Source organism: Coffea arabica, chromosome 11e, assembly GCF_036785885.1.
Source record: "Coffea arabica cultivar ET-39 chromosome 11e, Coffea Arabica ET-39 HiFi, whole genome shotgun sequence".
In the NCBI taxonomy this organism is placed as follows: domain Eukaryota; kingdom Viridiplantae; phylum Streptophyta; class Magnoliopsida; order Gentianales; family Rubiaceae; genus Coffea; species Coffea arabica.
In genome coordinates this window covers 56,127,933-56,154,476 of record NC_092331.1, presented here as the reverse complement: position 1 = coordinate 56,154,476, position 26,544 = coordinate 56,127,933, and the positions used below count along the sequence as shown (strand labels likewise).

At 38.5% G+C, this 26,544-nt stretch overlaps 3 protein-coding genes and 1 long non-coding RNA gene across 14 annotated transcripts; 1 reads left to right on the top strand and 3 right to left on the bottom strand.

Moving 5' to 3' along the window:
* Positions 1 to 316: 316 nt before the first annotated feature.
* Positions 317 to 2,267, bottom strand: LOC113718582 (putative disease resistance RPP13-like protein 3). Its single transcript, XM_027243476.1, has 2 exons — positions 1,462 to 2,267; positions 317 to 1,364 (listed from the first exon to the last, which is right to left on the bottom strand). The coding sequence occupies exons 1-2, from the start codon at positions 2,265 to 2,267 to the stop codon at positions 317 to 319; spliced, it is 1,854 nt and encodes a 617-aa protein (XP_027099277.1).
* A 2,253-nt stretch (positions 2,268 to 4,520) lies between these two features.
* On the bottom strand, positions 4,521 to 9,303 carry LOC113717998 (uncharacterized). 6 transcript variants are annotated; one of them, XM_072072948.1, is made up of 4 exons: positions 9,178 to 9,303; positions 7,466 to 8,838; positions 7,112 to 7,357; positions 4,521 to 6,857 (listed from the first exon to the last, which is right to left on the bottom strand). In XM_072072948.1, the coding sequence occupies exons 3-4, from the start codon at positions 7,146 to 7,148 to the stop codon at positions 5,185 to 5,187; spliced, it is 1,710 nt and encodes a 569-aa protein (XP_071929049.1). In that variant the 5' UTR covers positions 7,149 to 7,357; positions 7,466 to 8,838; positions 9,178 to 9,303; the 3' UTR covers positions 4,521 to 5,184. The 6 variants fall into 6 exon arrangements, with proteins under 6 accessions (XP_071929049.1, XP_027098686.2, XP_071929047.1 ...); XM_027242885.2 differs by having other exon boundaries at positions 4,521 to 6,901; positions 7,112 to 8,838; XM_072072946.1 differs by having other exon boundaries at positions 7,112 to 8,838.
* An 8,590-nt stretch (positions 9,304 to 17,893) lies between these two features.
* LOC113718707 (uncharacterized) lies at positions 17,894 to 22,688 on the top strand. 6 transcript variants are annotated; one of them, XR_011825746.1, is made up of 7 exons: positions 17,894 to 18,252; positions 18,511 to 18,561; positions 18,822 to 18,910; positions 20,275 to 20,397; positions 21,055 to 21,469; positions 21,824 to 21,910; positions 22,355 to 22,688. It is a non-coding gene; the product is annotated as an uncharacterized lncRNA (long non-coding RNA). The 6 variants fall into 6 exon arrangements; XR_011825745.1 differs by having other exon boundaries at positions 17,894 to 18,260; XR_011825743.1 differs by having other exon boundaries at positions 17,894 to 18,561; positions 21,382 to 21,469.
* A 2,024-nt stretch (positions 22,689 to 24,712) lies between these two features.
* Positions 24,713 to 26,543, bottom strand: LOC140021726 (putative late blight resistance protein homolog R1A-3). The gene is made up of 2 exons (XM_072073029.1): positions 25,201 to 26,543; positions 24,713 to 25,027 (listed from the first exon to the last, which is right to left on the bottom strand). Exons 1-2 carry the CDS (start codon positions 25,794 to 25,796, stop codon positions 25,009 to 25,011), a joined length of 615 nt encoding a protein of 204 aa, XP_071929130.1. The 5' UTR covers positions 25,797 to 26,543; the 3' UTR covers positions 24,713 to 25,008.
* Between the last annotated feature and the right edge of the window lies 1 nt (position 26,544).

Sequence of the window (26,544 nt, the reverse complement as noted above, 5' to 3'; positions counted from 1 at the left end):
AGACTTGAGAACTAGATGCTCAAGACATGGAAAGTGATTGCTTGTGGCCTCCCATGACACTGGATCAGTCTTCTCAACCAGCAAGTGCTTCAAAACACGAAAGCCCCCTTCAGTTGGTTCCCACTTTGGCCCTTGGAAAGCATAATTTTTCAGTTTGAGCACCTCCAGTTTGGGTAACAACTAACGAGGCAATGGAGGTCATATTCTGCCATGGTTGATAGCTCCAACTTATGGTCAATTTCCTGAGATTAGATGGCAAAGCATCAAGATTCTCCGTATTTTTGTACTTTCCCTGTAGAAGCATAGCTTCAAAAGTTCAAAGTTCTTGCAAATAGAAAAGCTCTTTTAGGCATTTGGCTGACCAATCCATCTCATAGTCTTCCTTGGTTTCAGACAATCCTAACATCCTTAGAGAAGGCATGCTGATGAAAACTTCCCTGGTGCAGCTTGCAAATCTAATTCCGGACACAACTTGGATGCATTTTGAAGTGAATGGCCATAAACTAATATCCATTTTGACAGAAGGACTTCTTAAACAGCAAGCAACAGTAATATAGAGATGCCTTAACTTTGGCATACTCCAATATTCAAACAACAGATTTGGGGACTCAGCATAATCTGTGCTAGTCCAGGGACCATGAATCACTAGTGTTTGCAGATTCTTGAGTCTAGATAACATTTTGGGAAGCTCAAAAGTGACCATCAGTCCAAGGTAACTCAAATGAACCAGTTCTAGTATTTGAACAGGGAAAGTTTCAAATCGCAGAAAAATCACATCCAATACTTTTAGCAATTTAAAGCCCAACTGGAAGAATAAGATGTCTGGTTCGAAGCCAGAACCCACATCAAAATACAGAAATGATCTGACATATGCCATTTCGGGTGCCAAGTGAACATCAAGATAAGAGTCCTTGTGGAGACTGAGACGGCGCTGATCAGCTATACCTGCAGAAAAACCTTTTATCACAGATAAGAAGTTTTCTTTCTGAGCTTCTCTTAAGCACAGTTCCCACAAAAGATCATGGAGGAGGCATGTTTTGATTTTGCCATCAAAACTCCTTTTTCCAACCAAAACTAAGCTTCTGCGAATGAGGTCTTCCAAGTAATCCACAGCCACTGCTTCTGGATGTTCAAGAACTTTTGGATCCAAGAAGCCCTCGGCTATCCATAAATGGATCAATTTTTGCACTTCAATTTCACAATCTTCAGGGAAAGCCCCCATATACAGGAAGCAGACTTTCAAGTAAGGGGGTAGGTGGTTGTAACTTAAAGCAAGCATTTCTAGACAATGTTCGGCGTCAGTGCGTAGGAATGAACTAATGCTGCTTGCTATAGCCCTACAGGAATCAAGTGTTCTCGTGATACTGCAAAGAAGACCAGCTACAACAACAATAGAAAGTGGCAGGCCTTGGCACCTTTTGGCTATATATTTTCCAACATCTACCAACTCCGGAGGACAACCTTCCACTCCAAACAATATATTTTCCATTAATTTCGAGCTTTCTTCTATGCTTAGCAGGCTCATAAAATGAGGAGGCGTTTTCGGATTGACATAGATAGCCACATCCGTTAAACCGAGTAGTTACTATTACTCGACTTCCATTTTTATCATTTGGAAAAGATCTTTTGACATCATCCCAAGCCTTAGCACTCCACATATCATCCATGACAATTAAATATCTCCTGCCCTTCAAACTTCTATACAAGACCTCAGCTAATTGGTCATTGGTTTTTGAATAGGTTTCAGCATTGAGTTGACCAACAGAGCTCAAAATGCCTAATAACAAATCCCTCACTTGATAAACTTGGGACACTGCAACCCATGCACGACAATAGTAGTGATAAATGGTGTAAGGATGATCAAAGATGTTTTTGGCAAGTGTTGTTTTACCGATGCCACCCATCCCAACAATCGTGACGATTTCTAGTCTAGATGGAAATCCAGTAATTTGGTCCAGCATTCTACCCGAGTAGTCATCAAGGCCAACCACAATATGTTGCTTATTTGAATCGTGCTGTAATGAGCCCCTGAGTGAAGCATTTCCTGACTGCAAATATTCCTTGCCACCAGCTCTTTTATCATACATCTTCCTCATCATTTGTCTAACTGAACGAGCCAGCTGCAGTGTCTGCAACAAACCTTGACAAACCCCACTCTCTCCATCAAAGAATTTCCTAACTACTTTCCGGACGTAATGAATCCCTATCAGTGATTCTCTTTGATCACCGAGTGTTACATGTTTGAATTCAATGATCTTTGACTTCATTGGATTATCAAACAGATAATCATCAACAATATCTCCGGCCTTGTTAGCGAGATCTCTTAAACTTTTCACCACTTGGTGATCACCGCGGAATTCATGATCAAAAGAGAAACTAAGTACCACATCAGGACCTCACTCACCTTAGTGGAAGGAGAAAAATCAGAAATTTGCACTCCGCATCTACTTGTATCTGGTCAAAAGAGAAACCAAGTACCACAGGACATGCTGAAAGTCGGCACCATTGTCAACTTCTCACATTTTTCCCATTGTTGGTGGGCGCTGTCCGTAGACGAAAGGGAGGTGTGTACTCTTATTTTATCCCTCTAAACTAGTACTACTTTCTCATTTTACACTCTAAGCGCTTAATTTTGAACATTTTACACCTTACATTTTTAAATTTTGTCAAATTAAAATTCAATTAATAATTACATTCGTAAAATTAACTAGAAAGGAAGGTGAAAATTAATGATAATATACTGTTTCCTTAGCTTTTTTTTTTTACCACTTTCAGTACATTATCTTTGGTCATTTTTTGTTTTGAGCGATCAAATATTGATTTTCCCTAGTCCTCCCATCCCGGTGATTTCCTGTGGATTCTCCTCTTCCACAACTTATTCTACAGGCTCAGATCTCTCGGATTCAGAACTTAGTAATTGCGTACTAAGTCAAAAGATAGTAGGCTCTCTTAGCTTTGCCTTCTTGCCCCTTGATCAATTACTACTTAGTATAGTAGTTTTATGCTGCTTAGATATGTTTTATGCAAAACTTTCTGATCGTCATATTTCCTGACCATGGTTCTAGCCGAAAAGAGCTTGGATTTTGGGGATACTCCTCCTAAAATCTGGAATGGGTTCAAGATGCAACCAAACTGATCTTTTATGCGATTTGCCACCATGAGTATACCGGATAATAATGAAAATTCTGCATCCCAGAACAATGGAATCTCCTAGCTCATTAGACATGAAACAGATGAGTTAGATACCATAGCACCAACTAAAGAAATAGCAAAATATCCCCCAAAATTTTAGGAAGAGATTGCTCCAGAATTGAACTTACGATATTCTGTACCAGCCTATCAGGGCCCAGTGGCTCCTCCCCTACATAATCGAGGAAGTTGCAACTTTTACATTCTACTGATTCTACATGTGATTTCTCATCAGATCAAAGGAGCACTACAAGGATTGCATAAATTTTGTCGACTTTATTTTGATGGTTTTTTCTTTGTTTTATTTGGATGGTGTAGAAGCAATACTGCTTGGCAGTGGCGGGGGTTGGATCTTTTAGGAATAATTGACTTGCTGTCTATAGGCCTGTCTGGTCAATTGGCAAAACAGCAGAGACATCAAACACTTAACCTGAGCTTGATGATCAAATGGGCATATAGACATCAAACACTTAATCGGCACTCGTTTCTCATCCATTTTTGAAGACAATAAAATAAACAATTAACGCATTCAATGAATTTGGCTTCAGTGAATTTGATGGAAGACAGAAATGGAAATCTAAGCCAAGATTAACAACAATAACAACGTTGGTAAGCTTCGCTTTGAAAATTGGTTCTCTAACAATTAGATTACCACAAAACTACCCAATCACGAATGAAATTAGTTAAATAAATTTTCTCTTGCATTGTGTTCCCACGTTCACACATAGTTTATCAAGGTTTGGCCTAGAAGATCAAGATCCTGTAAGATGGTGCCCCCTTCTAGGCTTGCATCCGGAGACTGAAACTTGGCCAAGAAAGGCTATGTTTATACGACCACGAAAGTTTTTAACATCCTCGTATATTATTACCAAATTCTGATGCAAACCTAGGGAACCAAAACCCGCATCAAAGAGACGCACAGGAATGGTTACCTAGGTTGAGGATTCAAGCTAACATGGAATTCAAATAGAAAATTCTTTACTGCTACTGCGAATATATGCATTCTAAAGTGTCCTTCATAAAGCACTTCTGTTTTCTTTTAGAAACAAAATTTAACAAGGTGATTCATTTGCATTAGGATATCACACGGACATTTTGCAGCAAGTATCTTGAAACTATTTTACCAAAAGAAAAAATAATATAAAAACCTAGAAACTACAATGAGGAATCAGGACAGTACGCCAAGGTTAAAATAACTTTTGTACCTATTCTAAATGCACACCGCTTTCTTTCCTAGAAAATGCATAATAAAGTAACTATGTATTCTTTTTAACATGCACGAATCTGCATAGGTATCTGTTGGTAATTAAATACCCGGCAATGCCTCAACAATTGAAAATCGGGGAAGATTAATCTCTTGGACAGTACAAAGCTGTTCTGAGCAATGCATTGCTGTTTATGTAGTTGCATTCTCTAGAAAACTATGATCAACGAGAACAGACACCAGATTACATGATTTATGACGAAAGAGGAGTAGAATTTTACCACAAAGTAGAGCAGAGACAAAAGAGTACAGTTTCACCATGAAACAGAGTATAAAAGCTATAAAAAGTGTTTCTAGACCCAAAAGCATTCAATTACTAAATCACAAGAGAATTCAAAATATTTATTCAATGACCCAAAGGTCTAAATAACTCATTAAAAGCTCTCTTAGTGGTTTGGTGATCAACGGACCCATACCGTGAATATAGTAATCTTGCTCTATCTTCTTCACAAAACTCTTCACGAGCTATTTCTCCATTCTTGGTAGCAGCAGCGATACCACATACATTCTGGTTCTATTAACATAGTTTGTCATCATTGCCGGAACTTGACGCTTAACCAGTCTAGTACCAGACTAACACTAACAACGCTTCTTCTTTTTCCTCGAAAAACACGTAGATAATTAACCTGTTTGTTAGATCTTGTTTAAGGAGGCAAAAAAATTAAGCTACTCATTAGCAGCTGGAGTCAAAATTCGACTCAAGTTCGATCAACATCAAACTCAAGTCTTTTTTAAGCGCTTGAGCTAGCTTGCACTCGAGCTACCTTGCGCTTGTGCTCATGCTCGAGCTTGAGCACGTGCTCACGCTGGCGAATGAGCTCGAACTTGAGCTTGAACTGGCGCTGGCGCTCGAGCAGCACGAGTTCGAGTTGGGGCTCGAGCAGCGCGAGCTTGCGTTGGCGCTCGAGCTTGAGCTCGAGCACGAGCTGGCGCTCGAGCTCGAGCTCAAGCACGAGCTGGAGCTCGAGCTCGAGCTCGAGCTCGAGCTTGCGCTGGTGCTGGCGCTCAAGCTGCACGAGCTGGATTGCCAGCTCCAGCTCGAGCTGCACGAGCTCGAGCTCGCGCTCGAGCACGAGCACAAGCTCTCGCTCGCGCTCATGCTCTCGCTTGAGCTCGCGCTCAAGAGCTCGAATTAGAGCTAGAGTTTGACCTTGAACTTGATATTTAGATTGGCAACTCGTCGAGCTCGAATTCGAGTTCAAGTTTGATAAAACTAGGCCGATGTTCGGTTCGATTAGGCCAAAACTCGATTCAACTCGATTCATTTGCAGCTCTAGTATGATATTAGACACTCTTCTTCTTTTTCCTCCAGAAGCACGCTGATAATGAACCTGTTTGTTAGGTCGTCTGATACCAGACCTAACACTAACTCTCCCTCTTTTTCTTCCTTCAATTAAAGGAAAAGCACGTAGATAATACGTGATAGGCAGTGAAGGAAGATCTCCTCTAGCAAACTTCTCACGAATCACAGACAGTGAAGGAAAACCATTTCTTCCAAATGAAGCGTTATGCGATTGACGATCTTCGCTGCCAAGTTTCCCACAAGTAGTATCAATCTCTTCCGTGAAGGAATGAAGCATTTCTAAAGTCTCCAACAAAACCAATCGCTTTCCATTTTTCCCATCAAAAAATTTCTTGGCCGTCTCCTCAATACAATTTTCCGTTAGAAGCTCAGCTGAAGCATATCCCTTTGATTCAAATTCCCGCATCAGTGACCTAAGACCATCTCTATCTGCACATTCCAGCGCATCAAGAGCTTTGTTAGCAACATCCATGATGCCGTTCACAAATTGGCGGCAACGCCATTCATTGGAACGCTGGCACAACTCAGCAAAGCTCAGCAAGAACTTTAGATGTTGGCAGAGAAAAGCTGATTCGGTCCCCACTTCACTGAAAAAGTTCATGGCGTCTTTGAGTTCTCGACAAGACTGAAGCAGATCCCTCACCGCCTCACGACAAGGTAGTAAGGCTGACTTGTGACGCAAATCTTCCCAGGAGTTGTAGAAGTCAGATTCATCAAGATATTTCTCCAGCTTATTCTCATTTAAACCAATCTGTTCTACTAATTCTGGCACTTCTCTTGATAGCATTTGTTCCCAGCAGCCGTCACGAATATTCATCCTATACTCATCATATGACGGTGAAGTAATTTGTGGCTTAGTTCTCCGAGCAAAATCTCCTATAGGCAGTGCAAGAGGTGCAATATCTTCTACTAATTGGTCCGGCAAAGTTGGGGGTCCTTCCATTTCCAATACTCTGATGACCTCAACAACTTTTTCTATAAATAACGTGGCTTGCAATACCTTGATATTCAGTATTTTGCGTAGGATAGTAACTAACTCGTCCACCTCCTCCACCAACAGATAAACAACGTCATCGTAAGCCATCTTTCCCTCCGTCAATCCTACCCGATGTAATCAATAGCAAATTAACAAAGATTTAACCTGACTGCAATAAGTAAATATAAAAGAAAATAAAATAACAACATACTAACATCTAGGACAAAGCAAAAGAAACTGTAGGAGAAAGAGCATACTAAATAAGTAAATATGAATGAATCGGAAAAAATAAAAAATAAAAGAGCATACTAACATGTTGGAGAAAGCAAAAAAACCGGGGCCTGACAACTATGAATGCGAGAGAGAAGCTACAGCTTACCAGCAGCAGAGGAGGAACGGACTTTGATGATCGGCATCACGATTGCTAGAAGAAAGTCGGCGATGAGAACTTGTGGTCAACGAAGATGAAGCAGCCAAGTCTCCCCAAGTGCCAAACGTCTCGTCTTTGATTTCTTTTCTTCTCAATTTTCTTTGAGGGGACCTCGCTAGTGACACAAGCTGAATATTTAGGAGTCCTAGAACAGCTGGACCGGGCCCTGCTAAGGGAGCAGCGTTGGTTGCATTCCTAAAGGAACAATTTGGCAAGAACTATTACCCACTCCAAGTAGTTTGAATTAGTTACTGTAAATTGCGTTTGTATCGATTTTTTGTGTAAATTATAATTCAAGTTTACCTATCTCTCCATTTTTTCTTTGAGGTTAAAAGTAAGTGACCCTTTTTTCTCTTTTTTTTTTTTCCCCCCCTTTTTTCTCCTGAGCTGGTACACAATTCATATAAGAGAAATTGATCTTCGTAAATATGAACTGTGCAACTTCTGTTTCAAAGTGCTTGAATTTTGTGGGATACTTTGACCGTCAAATGCTGGAGCTCATTCTACTAATTCTGGCACTTCATTTGATAATTTTCCTCTGTAACAAGTAGCCATTGTATACTCAAGTTTCGCCCTTATAGTTCGTTGCCTAGGTCCTCGAACAAAATCTCCAACGGGCAGTGCAAGAGGTAGAATCTCTTCTACTAATTGTTCCGGCAAAGTTGGGGCTCCTTCCATTTTCAGTAACATGATGACCTCACCAACTTTTTTAGTAAATAAAAGACCTCCCACAATATCCTCCCTATTCGAACCAAGTGGTGCTTTCCTGATGCTTGATCCCTGCAATGTTAGACACTTTTCATCTGTATTTGTAGTCTTTCTCTTGAAAGATTGAACATCCTGTAATGCATGAACTAAACCTCCACGAATGCCCTTCTTTCCATCGAAGACACTCTCGACCACTGTTTCAAGAGATCTAAGTGGTAGGCGTCTAGCTGGTGACTTGCTTTTGGACAAAGTGCAAATGAGATCCGTCATTACTGACTCGACTTGTTTGTCCACGATACGTTCTTCAACAAGATCTCTTGCTCTATAAGCAACGTCTTTGATGCATTTCAGCAATTCATGATCCTGGAATTTATCAGAAGAATCATCAAGATAACTCAGCAAGGAGAAAAGATCCTGGTAAGAGAATTGTGATCTCAGAAGCAACTTCATAGAAAAAGATTATGGCCTGTTTGAGCTCATCCACGACCCGAAGCATTTTTGCTACTGTTTCACGAGAAGTTTGATGAACAACGTAGTTGCATAGATCTGTCCCGATGTCGAGGACAGTGGTTTCCAGAAATTTCTTCAGGTCTTGCTCCAAAGATCCAATTTCCGTCAGAATTGGTGGCTTTTGCTCCTGCAATTTTGGTATTCCGCAGCTCAAGGACAGTGTTCTTTTCTTGACCTCCAAGAAGTCAGCATGCGGACCAACTGCCCCAAGAAATTCTTCAAAGCTGGATGAGAGAGTTCCATGTTCTTCAATGATCCACGAAGATAAGGGTTCTCCTTTCAGGAACAATACGAATTGACGGAATCCCTGTGTGACAACCTCCGCTTGCATCTTCTTCATTTCCAGAACCAAACAGGGAAATTGCAGCGGATACTCCAGCGTTTGTACCAGGGAAGCAACTGCAGCGTAGGTCATCTCTCAGCTGTAATAGGAATGTCTCCAAGACGATTAACAAAATCTGTAGGTACATGAAAAAGGGTTGGAAGACAAGCAATTACAGGAACCAGAAGCATAAAAAGGAGAATTTTTTGGTTTAAAATATCTAGTAGAGACGGGATAAGCATGTATTCGGGATAAAAGAAAAACTTGTTGAACATAAGCACCTAACAGAGCAATCAAAAGGCAAAAATGAACCCCTTTCGACTGATCGGCGTAGCAAAAAAAATGGAAGGGAAGTTTTTAGGATAACACTCACCAGTAACAGAGAAGCGGAACACAATAATCAGAATTCAGAAAAATGAATGATCCCTTATTGTCATAAAAACAGAAAAGTTTTTGACCGATCGGAGATACTTACCTAAGAAGAATACCGAGAATGATCAGATTTTGAGTATACTAGTCAACCCGAGGAGAGTCTTCTGGTCAAGTGCTGGGATACAGTTGTTTGCTATACTGTGTGGATAACATTATTAAAGTGTGTTTGGATAGCTTTTAATTTTTGTGGGGGCAATGGATCATATTGACCGTTGTTGAGGCCTCATTTTTGGTGCCCCGAGAAATCCATCTTTTATTGTTTCAGGAGTTAATTTCACTTTACATTATTTAATTTTACCCGAAATTTCACTTTCATCCCTATACTTTGAAATGAGATGCCTTAGTTCCTTAAATATAAAAAAGTTTGTCCTATTTAAGTAAAATCATTGGGGGAAATGAAATAGAGTTCATGGATTAATTTTTCTTACATTGTCTTTTTCTTTCGATAAGATCTTACATTATTTGTGTACACACGAATAGGTCATGCATGCCACTTTATTTGAAAAGTCATTTTCCCCTAAAAAAATTTTTACGTTTTTTATGAACAAAATTTTCAATCACCTTTTTGCCTCACATATATCAAATCGCTGTAGTATATACTTATGCAAAATTCCAGAAAATAGCAATCCAAACAGATCTGAAGTTGACTTTGAATTCCAAATTTTTCATGTATGGAATGCATCAAACTCCACTAGGATACAATGTATGGAAGATTTACCTCAAATTTTATATTTAAGTGGAACAAATTTTATATTTTATGGACTATAGTGGGATAGATTTTATATTTAAGAGGATTAAGATGAAACCAATTTTATACTTTAGGAATTAAAGTGTAACACATTTATACTTTAAAGGCCAAAACATCTTATTTCCAAATTCCGAGACCAAAATAAAAATTAATGCAAAGTGAATATTACTCTTATTTTAAATCGAGGAAAATAGAGAAAAGTTTTGACTGATTGGGTTGGACCTGACTCATTGTTTTCATTTTGGATTAATTGCACATTGTTCTCCTCAATTATACTCTGATCGCACTTTGCACCTTCACAACTACCTTTTAACTTCAAAATTTTTGCAATTACCTACGACTATAAAAGTTTGACCAAACTCTCTGGACTGAAGTGGACAAGATTTTGTTAGGCATTTGGATGAAATGTCCCTGTACCTGTTAGCCTTCCTTGGCTTCACATGTTACCAGTCTCTTTTCAACATAAGTAGAATAAGAGCCGAAGAGCTCTTCTGACGTGGATGTTTTCGTCGTCCTCTCACGTGCCGCACATGTGAGTCACCAGCTTTTTTTTTTCCGCGCGATGTGCCAGACGTCTGCATATACTTCGTCTCTAGGGTTTTCGTAAATTTCCTCCGCCGCCGCTTTCTCATCTTCTCCTCTTCCCCTCTTCCTTTTCTTCTCTATTTTCTTTCTCCATTCCTCTAGGGTTAGATACACCTCTTCTCCACAAACTCTCTCCGTTCCCTTTCTCTTCCTCTCTTTCTCTCCCTTGCTCTCGTTCTTATTTATTTTGCATTTCTGACAGGTGCCGAACCTGTGCAATAATAAATACCTACTCGAGAAAAATACAGATTTTGTATATAGCGGTGAGTAGGGTCGAATCCACAGGGACTGGGGATAATTCGTTTCTTCTAGAGTCCAAAGTATGGGGGATTTTTTGGATTAAATACTAACTAAATAAATTAACTGCAGGAAATAATTGATTAAGAGAAATAATTAAGGGAAAACTCTAACCAAGGGTACACTTCAGAAATGGTTCAGGCACTGATCATTGATGCAGAAATAATTCCAACATTTAGTAATAGATTAGTTATAGTTGTCATGCACGCGATAAACAACCAACCCTTCCTTAATTTATCGATAACTAAGGTACGACCGTTAGCTATTTCTCTAACCCAAAAATAACCCTAGGTACGACCGTAGGATTTAATTCCTAGATTGCATTAATAATTAGAAAGACCCAATCCTAACCAACAAACACGCTACGAGGGTTTGTTTAAGCTAGATCATATGCTCCCCTGACATAAACCCAATTATGCCAGTTGCTACTGAGGTAGAGATAACGAACAATTACGGATTCAATTACCCCTATTTAGCAAAATAGCCTATATGAATAATTAATTATTGCGCACTAATCAATCATACATAAGGACTATAACAATTAAAAACAGGAAACACATAAATACCAATAAATGAGGAAGCGATTAAAATAATTTCGATCTCACAGTAATTGTTGAACCAAGTCTTCAGTTGTCCCCTTGACTAGAATTAAGAGGTTAGTCCTCCATTAATGGAGAACAACCATGCGAAAGAGCTAAGAAAAGAAAAACTAAAAATATGCTAAAAGCCTAAACTAAAACTATTGATTGATAAGATAACCTCCCTCCTGTACGTTTCTCCCTTTTTAAAGCCAAAAGAAAGTCTAACGCTATCTCTAGTGGTCCCCACTGAATTGAGAGTCCAAGGGCCAAAGAATTGGAGTTTTACCAAAGTCCTTGTTTTTAGTTTCCTCTTTACTCGTAAGACTCCTAGTACAAGTCCACCATTTTCAGCATAAAGATAGGGAATCCCTTTTTGTAGCATCCTGTGGAGCCCAGCTTGTATTTCCTTTTAGAACTTCCCATGTGTGGAGTGTTTTTCTCAATAAAGTCTCCTTTTTAGCACTTGTTTGCTCCACTTCCTGTAATTAGGGCCAAATACCAAATATAAGTACATTTCAACAATTAAAACAATATTTGGCAAGGACAAAGAGGGAAATTAATCATAAAATTAACAACAAATTATGCCCTATCAATTCCCCCCACACCTAAATCATGCTTGCCCTCAAGCATAAGAACAGCAATTGAACACCAAAAATTCGACAATGGCTATTGCTTTAACTATCATATTGCCAAGATGCCCAGAAAAATATATATCAAGCATCACAGTTAAGATCCAAGAAAGACCACTCCGGTTAGCTTCCCAACCACCAACTCCTCCAATTTAAAGCAAACTAATCTAAGAAAAAGGAATGGTTGCTCACATTTATTAGCAAATGGTCCAACTATTAACTAAAATATCGACATTAAAATCACAAACCGGCAAGCTGACTTATTCACATACTAACACAATCTTTACTTTACTTTTTTCTTCGCTATTTTTTTTTTTTTACTAACAACAAAAGACTTAGTTTCTAGCCATTAGAACCTTTTGACGCGAACTCCAATATTTGGTAGATGGAGGAGCCCGGTTACTCAGCTCAAATCGCTACGGGACCACGCACTCATAGCAATTACTACCTTTTGACGCGAGAATCGACACTTTAGGTGAAGATCCCCGGTTACTCAGTAGTGATAACCAGCGGAGTACAGTCACCTCTTATTTGCAACCATATAGCACGATATCTAAAAGCAACACAAGAATAACAGCAGCCAGCCTTAAAATTTCCAGACATGGAGAACTAAAATTAATAACTGGACCAATTCACATGAAAAATGCCAACAATCATTCCCTATGCCTAGAAAAGTTAACAAAAAATTAGAAGAGTCAAGCAATTACTGATATTCACCAGAGCCAGAGAGATGTCCCTGAACTCAACCACATCAACTTGATACCTTTTTATTAATAAAACTTGGCAATAGCATAATTAGAGGCAACAATCCAGCATCAAAACTTGGTAGTCATAGAAGAGCTGACCACTAGAAAAAAGAAAAGAAAATAAACGAAAAGGGAGATAAATATCAAACTAAAAATAAAGGAACAGCCCTTAGAAACTAAAAACAAAAATACTAGCACCCCAAACTGACCCCCCCACACCTAATTCACACATTGCCCTCAATGTGATAAACTAACAGCAAAAGGAAGGAGAAGGGTAACGGTACTTCCCTGAAATTGTCAAAACAGGAGTGGGTCGGGCGGAGTGCTGCCAAATTCTGCACCATGTTATGCAACTTGCATTCGGAGTTGGACCCAGTCGTTAGCCCCTGGGGTAGGAGGAGGCTGCGAGTGTCTAGGTGTCCTAAACCTAGAAGCGGATCTTGGCCTTACCATGATCTCTAGATGTCACTCTAATCACAAGGGACTACAATTGCCAACAGATAATGGAAACAGGAATTTCAAAGTAATAAAAAATATATATATATATATATATTTTTTTTTTTGTTTAAAACCAACCCAATGAACAATAGGCACCATTCAATCACCCACAGGTTATACGAATACCTCAACACTAATAACAAATGCAATCAATAAGTACTTATGGACCCCATGTAGTCACATTCAGGATCAATGCAGTCCAAAAGTGCAACAAATGCTCCAAATACCCCAAGCAAGTCAATTAAAGACAACCGACTTCAACAAGCAAATGCAAACGGCACATTCATATCCCAATTCAACAAATAAACGCAGGAAAGTAGCCACAATACTAGAGCACAGCTCCCAATAATGCAACAGAACAGCAACTCGAACAAACTAGGGACTGTGCTAGTGTCTTAATAAATCAACAACTTTCAGCAATTAGACACAATCGGACCCAATATCGTAACAACTGTCTCCAATTGGACAGTCAATTACCCACTTCAACCTGCAAAAATTAGCAATTGACCACGAAAATTGGCAATTCCAGCAACCACAGTTCAAGATTCGAAAAACAATTTAAGCACTAAAACCCAGGAGTCAAATAGGCAGTCGAGCACCGAGGATCAAGAAACTGTAAGCAACAATGCAACCAGTACCACTGGTGCACAGACAGGAAAGAATCAAATTTAACGGCAGCAACTCAACCACAAGAACTGAAACTGCAAAATAAGCAAGTATCTTCAAATATAAGCCACAACGATAGGCAAAAGATCTCAACCAGTACTACTGGTGAGTCACAGGGAAAAAGTAATCAAGCGGCCAATAATTCAATAAATAAAAGAAAATACCCCCATTATGGCAGCAATTAAACCCAATTCTGTCCAAAAAGCACCCCCAGAATATGCCTAAATCACCTCTGCTATTAGCTATCAAGAAACTCAAACACAGGGTGGACTGGAACGACTCAACCAAAAACGCTCAATAGGCACAACTCGCTTAATTAGGCAATCCAGAACACAGGATTATCAGATGTTAAACAACTACCATCACCAGTACCACTGGTGAGTGCATAGGGAGAAATTAAAGCGAATAACCAATCCAGTGAACAAAATAGATTCGAACACCCAAACAGCACCAAAAATGAGCGAAAATTAAAGCCAGAAGCAATGGTCAATTCACCCCCAAAGTACCCCCAAATTTCGCAGCAGTTTGACTCAATTGTACCCAAAATTAACCCCAGAAAATTCCTAAATTACTTCCTGGTTTCAGCCATCACAAAACCCCCAAAAAATGTGCAAAATCTAGCAATTGATGAACCAGGAAAACACTAATCGAAGAGGAAAATACAATACCTCCACCTGTCAATTTGGACAGGTGGGAATGGCTCGAGTAGCGGAGCAGCAACAGTGAAGAGGTTGGGGTAGAGTGGCGCGAGCTGGTGGTCTGCACAGGTCGCGCTAGGAGGATGGTGCGCTGTCTGCGCGCGCGAGCTGGGATCAGTGGTGGCGTGCGGCTAGCAGTGGCGGCGCTGTCGAACAAGCGGCTGCTGCGGCTGGCTCTGCTGCCCTCTTTTGCTAGTCTGGGCTGCAGGCGAGGCGCGCGGATGGATCGCGCCTAGGATTTCTTGCGCGCTGCTAGCGCACGCCGTGGAGAAGAGGGCGGCGCGCGCTGGTGGATGACTGCGCACCTGGTTCAGCTGGTGGGCTGCCACTTCTAATGCTGCTGCGGGATCGCCTGGCAGTGGCGGACGGTGCGCAGCGACGACAGGAAGGCAAAGGAAGAAGAGGAAAAAGGAGTTGGCGGCGGCGGATGGAGGAGCTATGGTGGTAGGAGCGTGAGTGAGGTGAGGTGCTGCGGCAGACACAAAGAGGAAAGAAGGAAGAAGAAGAAAGAAAAAGAAAAGAAAGAAAGAAGAAGAAAAAAGAGAAAGAAAAAAAAAATTTTGGGATTTTTTTTTTTAAAAAAATTGAATTGAGATTGGAAAATTCGATTTTTGAATACCAAAACTGAAGGTGTAAAACGGAAAATGTTTTTATTTTGAATTTTTGATTTTTTTTTTTCAAAGAACCTCTGGTTTAGGCATGGGCACGTCTAACTGCTATAGAATCCGCAGATCTTGAACGAAAATTTCTTTCCCTCAGGCATGACCACCTGGCGGGGGCACGTCTAACTACTAATTCCCTGTCACCAAACATCAAACTATTAATTGACACTAACACTTAACTAGAACTTAAAAAATGCATGAAAACTGAAACAAATAGTCTTGGGTTGCCTCCCAAGTAGCGCCTTTCTTTAATGTCTTTGGCTAGACATTCTATGCTTGTTCACGGAGGATAAAATCTTGTGGCTCGCTTCAATGTTTCATCTTCAATATGATCCTGATAACCCTCATAGATTGAGTAATCTTTGGGCACACGAGTTACGGGCTTCCATGGACTAGTGAATGGCGCCAAACGAGTCGATGATAATTTGCATTCTCCATTCACTCCTCCCCCACTTGCATTTATTGGTTCAAGATATCTCGCCATCGCCACTCTTAATTTATTGCTGTCATGAAATTCAAAATTGTCTGGTATAATAAAGTCAATTTCGTTAACAGGAATTGAAGAGTAAGAGTCAGGAGAATATTGATGAAGGAGTGGAGGAGATGTCACCGCATTTGGAGATTGTTCACTGGATTCTTTCACTTGAATGGGTTGCGGTTGGGGTTCCATTTCTTCCTTTTTGGCTTCTTTTTCAACTGCATCTGTAGATTTCTCATTTTGACACTCTTGCAGCTCCTCATCACCAGTCAAGCAAATTGCACTCTCATTTTCTTCTAGATCAACAATGGTTTTCGAGAGCAATTTTTTCATTGGAGAAGCCAATCGATTCATTCTGGATGTCAATAGACATAGTTGATCTGCCAGGTCGCGAAGGCTCGCTTGTGTCTCCTGATGAAATCGATTTGTATTACAATTAGTAATTCCATCATTTCTTCAAGAGACATACCTGACACGGAGGATGATTGCTGAGACTCTTGCTGTTGAAAATCCATTGGCCCCGTCGCATAATTAAAATTGGAATTATCCCACCATCCTTGATCATACCCGTTTGAATAAGGGTCATACTGCGTTTGATATTGGGGTGGAAAATCCCCAAAAGTATCAAGTGGAGAACTTAGATTATCTTGAAATACGGGGCATGTGTCAGTTGAATAACCTGAGTCAAAATAAATTCCACAATTTGCAACAGCCCATTGATCATTAGGAAAAACATGAGTCTCATAACCCCATTCAGGAACAAAGTCCAGTCTATCATCAAAATATGGAATGTTAGCAGCCATAAAAAAAATAAAAAAAAAATAAAAAAAATAAGAGAAAAATAAATTTAAAAAAAATGAAAACAAAATAAACTCAAAAAGAAACAAATTAATCTGACACCAGTCCCCGGCAACGTCGCCAAAAATTGACAGGTGCCAAACCTGTGCAATAATAAATACCTACTCGAGAAAAATACAGATTTTGTATATAGCGGTGAGTAGGGTCGAATCCACAGGGATTGGGGATTTTTTGGATTAAATACTAACTAAATAAATTAACTGCAGGAAATAATTGATTAAGAGAAATAATTAAGGGAAAACTCTAACCAAGGGTACACTTCAGAAATGGTTCAGACACTGATCATTGATGCAGAAATAATTCCAACATTTAGTAATAGATTAGTTATAGTTGTCATGCACGCGATAAACAACCAACCCTTCCTTAATTTATCGATAGCTAAGGTACGACCGTTAGCTATTTCTCTAACCCAAAAATAACCCTAGGTACGACCGTAGGATTTAATTCCTAGATTGCATTAATAATTAGAAAGACCCAATCCTAACCAACAAACACGCTACGAGGGTTTGTTTAAGCTAGATCATATGCTCCCCTGACATAAACCCAATTACGCCAGTTGCTACTGAGGTAGAGATAACGAACAATTACGGATTCAATTACCCCTATTTAGCAAAATAGCCTATATGAATAATTAATTATTGCGCACTAATCAATCATACATAAGGACTATAACAATTAAAAACAGGAAACACATAAATACCAATAAATGAGGAAGCGATTAAAATAATTTCGATCTTACAGTAATTGTTGAACCAAGTCTTCAGTTGTCTCCTTGACTAGAATTAAGAGGTTAGTCCTCCATTAATGGAGAACAACCATGCGAAAGAGCTAAGAAAAGAAAAACTAAAACTATGCTAAAAGTCTAAACTAAAACTATTGATTGATAAGATAACCTCCCTCCTGTACGTTTCTCCCTTTTTAAAGCCAAAAGAAAGTCTAACGCTATCTCTAGTGGTCCCCACTGAATTGAGAGTCCAAGGGCCAAAGAATTGGAGCTTTACCAAAGTCCTTGTTTTTAGTTTCCTCTTTACTCGTAAGACTCCTAGTACAAGTCCACCCTTTTCAGCATAAAGATAGGGAATCCCTTTTTGTAGCATCCTGTGGAGCCCGGCTTGTATTTCCTTTTAGAACTTCCCATGTGTGGAGTGTTTTTCTCAATAAAGTCTCCTTTTTAGCACTTGTTTGCTTCACTTCCTGTAATTAGGGCCAAATACCAAATATAAGTATATTTCAACAATTAAAACAATATTTGGCAAGGACAAAGAGGGAAATTAATCATAAAATTAACAACAAATTATGCCCTATCAATTTCCCGACCTGACTCTTGGCTTCTTTATCTGGGCCTCTCAGCAGCCGGATTTCTTGCACACTTCTGCTACTTTCCAATCCATCCTCAAATCTCTCTCCATTGCCCACCAATTTAGAAATGCTCTTAAAGCACGTCAAAACCCTCCATATCCACCTTGACCCTTGCATTTATCAGTCACTTATATGCTCCCACCTTGCAGGCAGGAAAATCCATATTGCTTTCTCGATTTTCCAACAACTCCTCCATTCTGCAGCTTCCAAAATCCAATCTGAAACCTGCAATTCACTGGGAACCTAAAGAATGCCCGTAAGGTGTTGGATGAAATGCTTCATAGAGGCATCACTTTGACTACAGTTGGTTTCGGTGTGTTCGTAAGCCCACTTATACCCTCTCCTCTAAAAAAAAGTTGTCAATCCCTTCTCTCTCCTTCTCCGATCAACTGCAAAGCTAATGTTCCCCCGATTCTCCCTTAAATTTTAGAAAATTTTTGGGCTCTCTAGGACTGCAAAATCTGTGGCTCTTTTATTTGCCCACAGATTTGCTTGTAGTTGCCGAAAAGCCCTACATTCAATAGATCGATATAATTTCACAGTTTTCTGTATATATCTCTTGGTTTTTTAGGAATTTTAGTTTCAGAGAATCAACGACCGTCGCAGCAGCCCTGGATTAGAGGTATGGTTTATTTTTTGTAATTTTAAAAAGTTTTATGTTCTTTGAGTCTTCTTACTATTTTTATCTATTTTTGTGCTTCATTTTTTCCTCTTTGTATTTCTTCTTGTTATATATTTTTTTTAATTTTAAAAATTTTTATGTTCTTTGAGTTTTGTTACTATTTTTATGCATTTTTTTGATTAGTTTTTTTCCCCGTTGTATTTCTTCCTGTTAATAGTGAATAAACTGAAAGTTGATTTTTTGAAAATTTGATATTACAGATTTAAAATGCTCGGTTTGCCTAGCGTTCAGGAGGCAGGGAAGCTTTGATTTTGATGCCCAGAGTTAGAAAGCCTAATTACATCTCTGTGTAAGGTCCAGCTCATAGTTATACATTTATTCATTTCTTGTTTCTTTCATACGAAAAGTTTGGGTCTGAATGAACATATGCTGACCATCCATTTTCTTTTCTTTGACTAAAGTTCCTTCATAATACCTTTTAAGCTTTTTTTGCTTGTTTCATGTGCTATTTGGGTTATTTTTTAGTTCTAGGATTCCACCCTAAAAAAGGCAAAAAAAATAAAGAAATCCCCGTGACTTGGATTTCCTGCTGGAATACATATTTTGTCTTCCTACCTTAGATTGGCTCTGTTTTCATGTTTTTCTCCTCCTCTGTTAAAACTTGTTTGATGCTAATAGCTGTGCAAGCAATTTTTTCATTGCTTTTAGGAAACTGGTTTGTGATTTCTTTGGTGGTTGTTTTTCCCTTAACAGTTTTTTTTTGTGTTGCAGCTATTGCACAATTTTCTTGTGTCATGTTTGATCATTTTTTTTTGAGTTGCTATCAGGCTTGTGATGCTTTTTCGTCAGTGCTGTTGGAAATTTTTTCCCTTCTGTTATGCCTTTTACTAATCAGTTTGTGGTTGCATTACTAATGCTGTTGTACTGTACAATTTGTAAGTTTTGCATTCAGATCATATTTAGAGTAATAAGTTTTGCATTCAGATCATAAGTCAATTTTGGAAAGAATAAGTTTTGCATCAGACCATATGTGAGGCTACAATTTGTAAAGATTAGAATAATAATTTTTCATACCAAGTGCAAATGATGCTTGAACTTTCATTCCTTGGAGCAAACATCTTTTATGTTCTGTTTTTTTGTATTTTTGTGGGTTTTGCTTTTCTTTATTTAGCTTTGAAGCTTTTCGTTCTGTGAGTATCTTTTTGATTTAGTTACAAGAAGAAAGAAGTTTTGTCCCTCTACAATTTTCCTAAAAAATTGGAAACTTATGTATTCCATTAATCTTATTTATCTAATTTTGCTTCTATTTTTCTGTCAACATAGAGAACATCAGGTCTTATGAGACAAATTATGACTTTTATTTTCATTCACTTGGTGGTGGTGGATTTTTTTTTGGGTTAGATCTGTTTTTTCCCTCTTGATCTGTAAAGAAGTTTTTTTTTGGTCTGTGTCTCTTGCAATTCCTGTATGCTTTTGATTTTTTGATTTGCTAAGTTTTTGAATGCTCATGCTTGTGGTCGCTGGTTTATTTTTCTTCTTTAGCTTTTTGTGTGCATTTCTTTCTGCCATTGTTTTCCTGGTTTGGTTAAACAGGGAAGAAAAATATTCTTAATCTTGGGATTTTACAGAAATGTACGATAATGTTGGAAAGCCTGGGGTGCCAAGACAGCCACCAAACTCACAACCAAATCCATTGGGATCCTTTTTTTGCAGGATTGTCCTTTGCTTATCAGCTTTTATATTCTACCAGATGCTACTGGGTTCTACTTTTTGAGATTACACGCTCTTGGAATTCATGTTTGTCCAGCTAAAGCCAGGAGTTGGTACTTTTTCTAGGTATGTGTCATGTGGACCAATCTATTAGATCTACCGTCATCCTTCTTGTCTGTGGACTATCTTTGCTGTCTATATCAATTTACAACTTGGTAATTTATACTTATATAGGATCTTGCATGGAAATTCATGCATATTTTCAAACCATTAATGTTGCTTACTATAAAATTTTTGTTTCTATGTGTACTTTAACTATCAAACTAACACTTGACTAGGTGCATTTTCATATAAGTCTTATAATTTTCTCCATAGAGCTGGTAGTTTGAGGAAAAGGTCAAGTGGAAAATTTGTATTTAAAATGGAGAAAATGTTTATTTATTCAATCAAACCACTCTTAGACATACTTGTAGTTGTTAGTTGAATTAGTTGAGCCATCTTTAAACCTTTCTTTAGGACCTAGCAGTGGATTTATGATAGACTGATTTCAGTTATGATGGAAAAGATCAAGTAAGAAAATTTGTTTTCAAAATGGAGAAAGTGTTTATTTGTTCAATCAAACCACTCTTAGACATACTTGTAGTTGTTAGTTGAATTAGTTGAGCCATCTTTAAACCTTTCTTTAGGACCTAGCAGTGCATTTATTATGGATTGATTTCAGTTATATTTCTACTTATTTCCTTCCATTTCTTTGAGCATGGGCACTTTCTTTTGTCAAGGTAGATAGATACATCTTCAAGAATTTCTAAAATCAGGAGCCGCAAACGTGAGAGACTCCATGGCCCCCCTTGGCTGAAGATATGTGATTCCATATTTCTTAATGGCTTTATGCTGATATTTCGGATATTGATAATAGTCCGAGATTACATGGAGCAGTTACCATGTTTATTCAAGCATTGTGCATATAGATGCCTACCATGTTATCTATCATATTGCTGAACCTCAACAAATTTGGCTCTAAGATTCTAGTGGTTGTCATTTTTTTGAAACTATAAATTCAATGACTATTTTGAAGGTTCTATGATCAATAACTTGGCTATTTGCATTCAGGCAGTACAAGGCGCACTTCTAAGCAGTATGTATGCAGTTCTTGACTATGCACGAACTGGTTTGATTGCTACAGTATTTTTTCTTTAAAGTAAGAGCACTTCACCAAGATTATGTCAAATCGTACATTAGCAGCTTTATTTGATTCTTTCTTTATCTTCATGTCATTGTCTTATCATCATTGGTTCATTTGATTTTTCTATTGGTTTCATCTTCTTCTTTATTTATTTTAAAGTCCCCTTCATCTGGGGACTGTTTTTCATTCTATTAAAAACTCTGTTTGTTTCAGACTTGATCATGTTGAATCATGCACCTAATTAGTTGTATTTTCTTTTTCATTGTTGTCATGTACTCTCTCTCTTTCTCTCTCACTCAAAGAAACACAGACATCCACACAAGATAATTGATAAAATTCATAACTTTTCATTATTGATGTGCATGTCAGATGATGGAAGGGTGGCACCAATCTGCTGAGGAGAGAATGTCTGCTCCAACAGTGTATCCCCCGCCACCGCCTTCTCCTCCCCCAAAGGTGAGGTTATTTTCTTTTATTGTGTAGGAAGTTCCGTGAATGGTTGGTAGCTTGTTAAGATTATATTTTCTTGCATGTAGGATATTCTTTTGTATATTTTTTTTGCATATAGGATATTCTTTTATGACTTGTGAGAAAGTCGTGGTAATTGTTATGTTTCATATGAATAGTTTCCATAGTTGAGTTATTCCTATCTGAGACATATGGCTCACCCTTGCCAGGTCTTGGGAAAATTTTGCATGGGGGCACCATTGATGGTAATAAATGAAAAAAAAAATAAGAACCATAGGTGCAGAGATGTTATAATGGTTAGGTTTCTTACACAAATTGAAAAAAAAATGAAAGAAAAGGATAGGGATTAAAAAATATAAAGGACTTTATGAACTTTGTGTTTCTATAGCCATTTGATATTCACACACAGATTATTGCTTCATTTTGAAACAGGTTGCAAAGGAGGGAATTCCACTGCCTCCAGATAGAATGTTATGCCCTTTGCGTTCACAAAAGTGTGTAAATCCATCAGCTGTAGCTGTTTCAGGATTTGTCTTTTGTTATTCTTGCATATTTAAATAAGTCTCTTAGGTTTGTTTCTCCATACTTTTGTATTGATCATGGTAAAATTGCAGAACTACTGCCAAATATTGTTTCTAAGTGATGCTTTCTCTTATGTCGCATTTCAAGAAGCTTTATCATTTTCTATATAGTGTACGCTAAACTTAAACAGTAAATTGTACACTGTAGCCAGAAATTCAATTTTGCAACTAATTCTTTTGTTTAATCATACTAGCAGTTGCTTGTTACCCCACTTTAGTTACATGAGATTTGCCATTTTCAGTTACAATTCGATATTGTTTTGAGTTACTGATGGGCTGGGATGCTAGGCTATCTAGATCCATGTCTGTCTTTGTTGTTGTAAACTACTGCAGTATCTCTGATGAAAAATTATCTGAGTGTTGTCTCTTTTGGTCAAAATTTTCTGTAGTAGGATATTTTGTCGTATATCATTTACTTTTAAGTTCCAATTCTGTTATGAACAGGACTGTTAGGTCCTTTGCTTTTTCTTCCTTTTTTGGTCGAATTAATGAATCAAAGATTGTAATCGCATGAATATTTTACATTGTGATATCTACTCAAGTTAATGCATTCGAAGAGCAGTTACCAATCTTTGGGCTGACCATCCTTTGCTGTTGTTGTATTCAATCGAAAAGTCATCGAAAAAATGTATCCATGGCATTTTAATTTTCATCTTCAGCTCAATTAGGCCATTATTAATCTGGCACATTTCAGTAATGTATCAGTATTCTGGCATTTTACTGTATCAGTAATCTTCCATGTTTTAATGCTTCTGTTGAAATGCAATGTAAGGTTATTCCCCGTTTTCTCCAGTAGTATCTTCTTGAGGAATTTATCCGACTTTGCTACAACTATTTCTGCAGCAATGGATAAGTTTTAGTTGCTTTCAATTACTTTGTGAAATTACATAGAAGCCACGGGTGATGAATCCAAAAAAGATATAGCATCAACTTACAAAGCTTCAACCTGCAAGTTATTAGGTTTTCTAAAAAAGTAGAGAATATCTCGCTTTATAGGTTGTGATTTTACTATCCAGTGTAGCAGCCAGGTACATTGTCATCATCGTTGCCAAATTCATGTAATGCAATGGATTTGAAGTCTTTGCATTGCCTTGAAGTTTAATGGACTTTTGGATTATCAACATTAATCTATATAGCTCAATGATATTTTTCCCTCTGTCAAGTGCCATGCATATTCATACTGATATACAAAAAAAAAACAAAAAAGAATTTGCATGCAATGTTGGATAAAAGAAGAATGCACCAAAATTCAATCACTCCCTTAATCTGCATATTTGGCAGGGCATATTATCTTTAGTTGCCTACGCGCATCGCGCGTTTTATACCTCCTAGTAAGATATCAAATGATGGAATGAAACTTCGGGAGCAACTACTAATCAAGATCCTGGAAGACCGAAATGATTCTCTGAGATGTGATCTTGTCCAGGTTTCTCAGAGCCAAGGAACCGGCTCACAAAAATGGTAGGAATCCTTAAATTTTTGGCTGAGGTGATACGAAAATGTCTCAGAGATAGCAGTTTCTAATACTCCTCCAATAGCAAAAGCAGGGCTTTTCTTTCATATCCCATATTCAGCCATTGCTTCCCAAAACCACAGTACACTTTTCCATACCACTCACAAGAGATTCCCAACTTCGTGTAGTATGTTAGAATCTTAGAAATAGTTGCGGGTGTGAGAACTTCAAGTGCAAGACTATCAATATTTCATCAGATGATGAGACGTGCCAACGGAAACTGATAATTTTCCATCTACAACCCACAAATCTTACATTGGCTAGGTTTGCTACTTTATTCGTATATTGCAGCCATTTATTTTGGGAAGCTGCTCTTGGGGAATAGAAAGGTGTCTTAGTTATGGAAGCTCCTAGCTCCTAACCAATATTAAATGAGTTAGAAGTTCCCTAACTGGTCAATTTGCTATCTAAGACAAGAAGGATATTTTCGCATTGAATTTCCAAAGCAAATTTATTTTCTGGAACTATGCAGAAAACTATAAACCTTCCAATTTCCTGGTACTGGACTGATAACATACACCCAGCCAATATTCAATCGGCACCGTATCATGGTGTTGAAGTAACATGAGCAACCTTGGTTCATCGGTGACCAAAAATCGGACGAACACATGCACGATTATCATTTCAAAGCACAAGAGCATGCACAAGAAGATCATCAAGCAAATATATTGTGAAAGGACCTCATATCATCCATGATAACAATAATGAAACTAGTTTCTTCTCAGTAAAATTGATAAGTTGAGAGACGCAAACGTAGTAATACTGAAAGAAAAAAAAAAGGCATCAACATAATGAAGAATGGAAGCAATTTGTCAGCTGCTGACCAAGATCATATACAATTCTAAATTTCCCCATGCACATAAATTAATCAGAGACTGCGCATTCAATGCATGGTTAAATGCTTACACAATGGCTTGTAGAGGAGAAAAGAGCAGCAGAGAAGTTGAGATGGAGTGGGAAGTCCACCTCAAAAGAGGAACTGAATTTTCTTCTTATGCACGGTCTGGATTCCTGTCACAGACATCAGAAGGAAATAAGTAGCTTCATAAACCAATCGAAGACGTATAACAATATATCAATCAACAACAACAGGTGCAGGGAAAGACAACACAACGCTACTCAAATGAAATTGCATCGATTTTGCACCGATGTTCATCGGAAATTAGACGAGAATTTTCACTTACCGCTCACTTCTAATAACAACTTCGATGCCTTCAACCTGTTCTTGAATTTCTCTAGCTAATATCTCGGTAGTTCTGTTACAGTGATGCTGCTCAATTCGCTGCAGGGTACCAATTTCCTCCGCATCAAAAGGGATCTCCTCCAAGAGCTTGCAAGACTTCAGAACTAGATATTGAAGGCGTGGGAAGTGATGAACTGTAGCTTCCCAATGGACCAAATCAGTGTTCTCAATCAGCAAGTGTGTCAGACGACAAAAACCTTTAGCCTTTGGCTCCCATTTAGGTCCACGGAAAGCAAAATGTTTGAGTTTGAGCACCTCAAGTCTGGGTAACATGCCAATCAAGCTCGTGTCTTCCCATGGCAAATAACTCCAACTTAAACTCAATTGCCTAAGAGAACATGGCAGGGCAGAAAAAAATGATATTTGCCGCACTTCTACTCTTTGTTTGTAGAAGCAGCACTCAAGTGTTTCAAGCTCTTTCAAGTACTGCAGATTCCTAAGTAATACAGATGGCTCACATATGCCGCAGCAGTCTTCTTCTGTCTCACAAATTTCAAGTTTCTTGAGATGGGGCATGACACTGAAAACTTCCTTCATGCAGATGAAAATTTGATGGTAGAGAGAGTTTGTAGGTTTTTTGGAACAAATAGCTGAGGGAGTTCACTATTAGCTCCTCCAGGAGGATTCTTCAAATAAATCGTCACGCTACACTGGAGATGCCTCAATGAAGGCATACTCCAATACTCCAGTAACAATGTTGGGCTACTGCCAGACTCCCGGCAGTGCCATGGACCATGAATCACCAACGTTTGGAGATTCCTTAGTTGTGATACTGATGCAGGAAGCTCATAAGTAGCACTCAGCGCAAGATACCTCAAATGAATCAGTTTTAGTATTCGGGCAGGGAAGTAATCAAAATGCAGAAAGAATATGTCTAATACTCTAAGCACCTTAAAGCCTAGTTGAAAGAACAGAATATTCGGAACAATATTAGTACCCAATGTGAAACACATAAAAGACGAGACGTGTGGGATTCCAGGTGCCGCAGCCACATCACTGTAAGGATCCAAATGGAAACTGAGGCGATGCTGATTACGCAAGCCTACTCGAGAGCGTTTGGTACCTCTCTTTTGTATCACATGCATGAAGTCCTCTTTCTGTGCTTCTCTCAAGCATAATTCACGTAAGAAATCATGGAGACGACAGGTCTTGACTTTTCCTCCAAAACACTCCTTTTCAATGAAAACTAAGTTTCTACCAATAAGGTCTTCCAAATACTCCTCTGCCACCTGTTCTAAATTTTCTGAAGATTGGGGATCCAAGAATCCCTCTGCAGCCCATAGAT